The sequence below is a fragment of the Nilaparvata lugens genome, chromosome 6 (genome assembly GCF_014356525.2).
Source record: "Nilaparvata lugens isolate BPH chromosome 6, ASM1435652v1, whole genome shotgun sequence".
Classification (NCBI taxonomy): Eukaryota; Metazoa; Arthropoda; class Insecta; order Hemiptera; family Delphacidae; genus Nilaparvata; species Nilaparvata lugens.
Window position 1 is genome coordinate 64,397,263 of NC_052509.1, and position 5,619 is coordinate 64,402,881.

At 30.3% G+C, this 5,619-nt stretch overlaps 1 protein-coding gene across 2 annotated transcripts in view; it reads right to left on the reverse strand.

The window, feature by feature from the left end:
* Positions 1-4,666, reverse strand: part of LOC120352084 (protein henna-like) — a 44,711-nt gene extending 40,045 nt beyond the window's left edge. Inside the window, exon 1 of one of the 2 annotated variants that reach the window (XM_039431661.1) lies at positions 4,490-4,666. In XM_039431661.1, coding sequence (XP_039287595.1) covers positions 4,490-4,519 — 30 coding nt within the window. In that variant the 5' untranslated portion in view covers positions 4,520-4,666. Of the gene's footprint in view, positions 1-919; positions 1,064-4,489 lie in introns of those variants that run through there. The other variant, XM_039431662.1, reaches the window with a different exon arrangement.
* Positions 4,667-5,619: the final 953 nt, after the last annotated feature.

Genomic DNA, 5,619 nt, shown 5'->3' on the forward strand with positions numbered 1-5,619 from the left:
TACTTGTTTTCTACAATTTTGTGATCTGCGGTAGTTAAGTTATATATTACACTACAGGAAACATAGGTAGACTATGAGAAACGATTCTATTAAATAACCATCAAAACGTTTTTCTACCTGTAATAAAGTTCATTTGAGCGCAAATGATAGGCTATAGCTTGAAACTCTTCCGCATATTATTAGCTTGATTGAGCAATTTTTTGCTTTTCATAACCACAGAGTTCTTGAAGAATATGTATCAAATAGCGAATATAATTTGTGCCTAAATAATCTGTGTCATATAAGACAATCATTGTTTTCTTCAAATTGATTGAATAAGGAGCAGATAACTACTTGATTAAGTAATTTACTATCACTAGAAACAAATGCAATGACATGTGAAATAGTGAACATAGAAATTGCAAAAAAATTTGTGCCTAAATAATCTGTGGCATATAAGACAATCATTGTTTTCTTCAGATTGATTGAATAAGGAGCTTAGTTAACTGCTGTTATTTAACTGCTTAGTTAAATAATTTAATATCAATAGAAACAAATGCAATGATATGTGAAATAGTGAACATAGGAATTGCAAAAAAATGTTAATGCTACATGATAATATACAGTGAGCAATTATTTTTTTCTCCCTATCATTTTTATGAAGTACTTATTGTATGAATCAATAAAGAATATTCTATCGATCGCAAACAAAATATGGGAAATGTATTTCAAGTTTCAGTGAATCAATTACAAACAAAAATTGACATATCGTGTTAGAATGAATTTGGTAATGAGCTGTCAAAGGTGTGAATAAGTTGCATCGCTCCCTCTTGCTCACCTTGAACATAATATTATGAGCTTGCAAGTTACTCTGCAACTTTGAAAACGCGAAGTTTGAATGTAAGTAGTTATATATTCAAATAAATATATAAATACGAACCATAGAACGTATAGGCCTATCCATAACTTCTGCCCTTGACAGTGACAGTGTAGAAGTTTGAATTTTATGTCCTCGAAGAATAAATTTGTCCTTTCACCAAATCGTAAATCGGCTGTCAGTGCACACGCATTGAGAATTGAGACTAGACTGTCTTCAAAGCTCAGTACACTTTCCAAATAATCTTATCTAATGAGTTTTACCAACAATTATCTGTATTAGCTAACCATTGAGGAGTTGGTCATCGTTCATAATTTCTAAGCAAATAATGACGAGTTTCGTCAGGAAGTGTACTCTCTACACAGTCCACAGAAATAGATTTACAACTTCTGTACATGAATGAATATAATTTATTTATTTATTTATATAATAGTTCATAGTTCCTCAGCAAATGATTAGTTTGGTCAAGAAAAGTTTACACTCTACAATAATAGATTCACAACTTCTTTATATGAATTAATAATATTTATCATCATTCCATATAAATATTTATGTGTTCATTGTGGCAGATTAAGAATTCGCAATACATTTACAGTTTCCATATGTATTTATTTATTGTAGTACGGTTGTTCACAATACATTTCTAGATTATCATAATAGGGAGTTTTCGAGTTTACAATATTTATGAGTGTGAATAAAGATTGTCAATGGCATATATGTGATCATAGGCTTGAATAAATTGCAAATTCGTAGAAATAAATTGCAATCTTTCCAGAATAAATTGAATTATTGAAATTTTTTGTGAGGAATAGTTCTTTGGTGCAGTCATTTACTGAACAATTTCAATTTCAAAATATGATGATGATGATGATGATTATGATTATAATCATAATCAGACTTTTATTAAGTTTTAAAGTTCAGGGTTTAATTAATTACCTTTGCAATTTTCTCATTATAAATATTGATTTATTTGTTGTGATTTATTGATAATTATTGATTAATTGAATAATTATTTTTCAGGCCTATTGATTAATTTATTGTAGTTTATTGATAATTGATTAATTGAATATAGTAGTTATTGATTTCAAGTTTTCTAAAATTGTTAAAATCTTATATTTAATTTCATTCTCATTCATTTGACATACTTTTGTTAGTATTTTTGATTCATTTAATTTCTGTTTCTTATTATTTCACTTACATTACATTTCTTGTCTTTTAACATTTCTTCATACTTAATTCTCAAAATACATTTTTGGATTGTATAGTGTATGATTGTAATGTGTGAAGGAGGCAAAATGGGTTTTTACCTGTTGCCTCCATGGATAAAATTATTTATTTATTTATTTTATATAATGATATCATAATCATATATATGATTATAAGATAATAGTAAAAATAAATAATTCTACAATGAATATAATTGTATACATAATATAACTGGAAAGTCACATATTATGTAACTTCCAATAGTAACAATAGATATACACAATAAATATAAGACACTGGGTATCTTTGTAAAATATTAAAAACCACTTTTTATGAAGAAATTATTCTATTTTATCCATTATCTATTATGCCTAGTCACCTATTATCTACTCATCTATTAACTTATTGAGTACATGGTAAGAGAATTAATAATACTTTTTATGTCTGCAATGTATGACGCTGGAGATATGAAGATTGCATCATGCAGTTGACCCAGGATCTAATTTAAGGATACCGTTGAAGTGATTGTATTCTACAACAGCAGTAGACCGGAGTTTAATACTTAGCAGGACAAAAATAAAGGACTCGATCCTTTCAAATACAAAACCTGTTTTTCACAATACAGTCTCAGTCCGAAGTAATTTCAAAGGTTAAATTCAAATAAGGTTACTTTTGTGAATGTAATTATTGCCAAACCGAGTGAAATCACAAACTTAATCCCTTTAATCTTAAAAAATTGTAATATTATTTGAGCGTTTTACAAGAATTCATCAATTACCTAGCAATCATCCAAGATTGAATATTATAAAGTATTATTCACTCTATGATATCATGATCAATAAATTAAATTGATAATACCAATGGAAATGCAATCTATTCTCATCTATATGTGAATGTTATTATCTTTTTTGACAACAGACTTCACAATGGAACAAATTTATTGTATTGAATAAATAGGTTAATAAAAACAATATGGAAACTTGAAGTAGCCTACGGTCCCTTTTTTAGTTCTCTCCAGCGAGCAAGGCTTAATTATTCCTTTTGCTGGTGATGCCAAATTACACATGAAAAGTATCTAATTATGATTTTGGTATTATTTATGCTTACTTCTTATTTTATACTTTTGATTATAAAATTATGTATTTTCTTTTATTTGTTTTGAATATGTATTTATTGTATGGCAAATAAATGATTTGATTTAAAATATTACAACGACTAGCTTCGACCATAACTTAGGTCATTTCCAAGTTGAAATCTGAATTTATTTTTGAATAAATAGGCTATAATAAAAATGGAAGATTTATTAAAATGATGATTGATTAAATATCTAATAAAAGCGGTATAAATTGACCTAAGGACCTCTGCTAACTTACTGCAAATATAACTAAACAGAAGAACTAAATAGCAGACGGAAATTCAATAAATTCGGTAGCAGAAGTCCTTAGACTTCTTGGACAATCGCATTAATTATTATTAATTCATTTTATCAATTTTCAACAAAGCAGACAATAATTTTTTCCACTCAAATTACATGAACTGGAAATGTGCAACTTTTATTATACAGTATATTCGTGGTCACTTCACAAAACATTTTCAAAATGATGTTTCTTATATCCGTTTTTGATTTATTTTTAAATACACTACAGTCTAATATCTTTGAATATTAGTTATTAAAACTAGTACTCAAATCATATTGAGTTCAAAAATAGTTCAAAAAAGGTTTATTACTCGCAGTTCGTCATGGATAATGAAATAGGTGAGTTTCTAATATATATATTATGAAATTCAACACTTGTATAATTATTTTCAAAATAAAGACGTTATAAATATTTCATAAGATATTTGGCTGTGCCTGTTGGTTCTACCAAAATTATTTTGATGAATAATGTGTATCTTGAATCAATAATTTATCTAATATTAACTTATATTAAATTTCTAATTTGTAGAGATTTGAGTGAAATATTTTTGTTTTTAATCAGTTTTTAGATATCAAAATTCAAAATTTTTAGTTTAGTCATTAGTTTTGAAGTGGAAATTGGACTTTTTGAAGAGAAAGTGAAATCTTGAGCTTATTCTTTTTTGAAACTTTTATTTGTAAAAATTTGGTAGAAGACAGTTTTGGGCTATGCCTGTTGTCTTCTCCCAATCATATTATATTTATTATAATTATGATCTGTAATATTGCCAATGAAATAAATAAATATATTATTTTCTCAGATGAAGTCACAGCAACATACGATTTAGAATAAAATTACGGTACTTTAATGCGTAGAAATCTGAAACTGTGTTCAAATTTGGTGAGAATAGAGACCCTTTCATTTTCACATAGGCTCCTGTCCCATAAGATAATTATTCATATATAATATTGGAAATTTCTGAAATTATGGAAAAAAATCATGGATTTGGAATACATGGAAAAATACTGACCTCCTCCTGGATGCTGTTACGGCGGTCCATTCTTGAGAACTGTCAAGAGACTCAAATCGAAGGTACAATGTGTTATTGCAGCGAACACTGGCGCAGGACAAGGATTACTGGACCAGAGGAGAGCAAATAAGATTGAAAACTGATTATCAACTGCGAGCAACTGGACAGTTCATTTGAAAACTGGTCGTTCCCCGCTCTTCCCCGCCCCGTTTCAAACCCCCCCCCCTTCCCACCACACTTCCAAGAACCCTTGCCTGTGCCCTCCCCCCCCCTCCCAAGGACCCCGTCTGTACCCTCCTACCCAGCATGTATCACCGCTCTCCCAACACTTCTCTGACACTGACAGTTCCTATATAGCGTTTTGCTGTAGAGAAAAAGTTTAAGATTTAGAAGACAAAAAAAGAAGAAGAAGAAGAAGAAAAAGAAGAAGAAACAAATCTGGTTGTAATTCATTGGCAAATTGAAATGTTTTAAATAAAAAAGGTACTTCTCGTTTTTATTAATTCTTTATGTATGTATGTTTTGATGTATATATGTTCCGCATTTACGGCAAAACGCTACAATGGATTTTCATGAAATTTGACATGTATGTTCCTTTCTGAATTGCACGTTGACGTAGGTATAAGGTTTTTTGAAATGTTGCATATTAAAGATAATATGAAAGGAAAAGGAATTTCCTCCATATTACTGTAAAAAACAGCCTGAAATATTAATAATCCACTTTATCAATTGCATGCCGTTAAATAACTCAATGTAACTTGGCATTTTCTCTAAACCTTTCTCTGCTTTCAACTCGGGCTGACCAGTTGACAGTCCTAAGGTGCGTACAGACTTTCGCTCTGCTCTGCAATCGAACGTCACTCTAGCAGATCGATTGATGATCGACCGGTGAGCAAGAGTGGAACGCGAGAAGAGCTAACATCTCCCGTAACGTTCATGATCGGAGCGACTGCGAAGCGATGGCGGAGCGTGTTGGAGGCGTATATATCAGTACGCACCTTTAAAGGAGGCTGTGGTTTATAACTGCAAAAATAAACATTCTACTCATACTCTGTACAAAATTACTTCTTACTTGGGGTGGACATGCGCAGCAGAGAAAGCACACAGCGGGAGGGATACAGAGGCGCGAT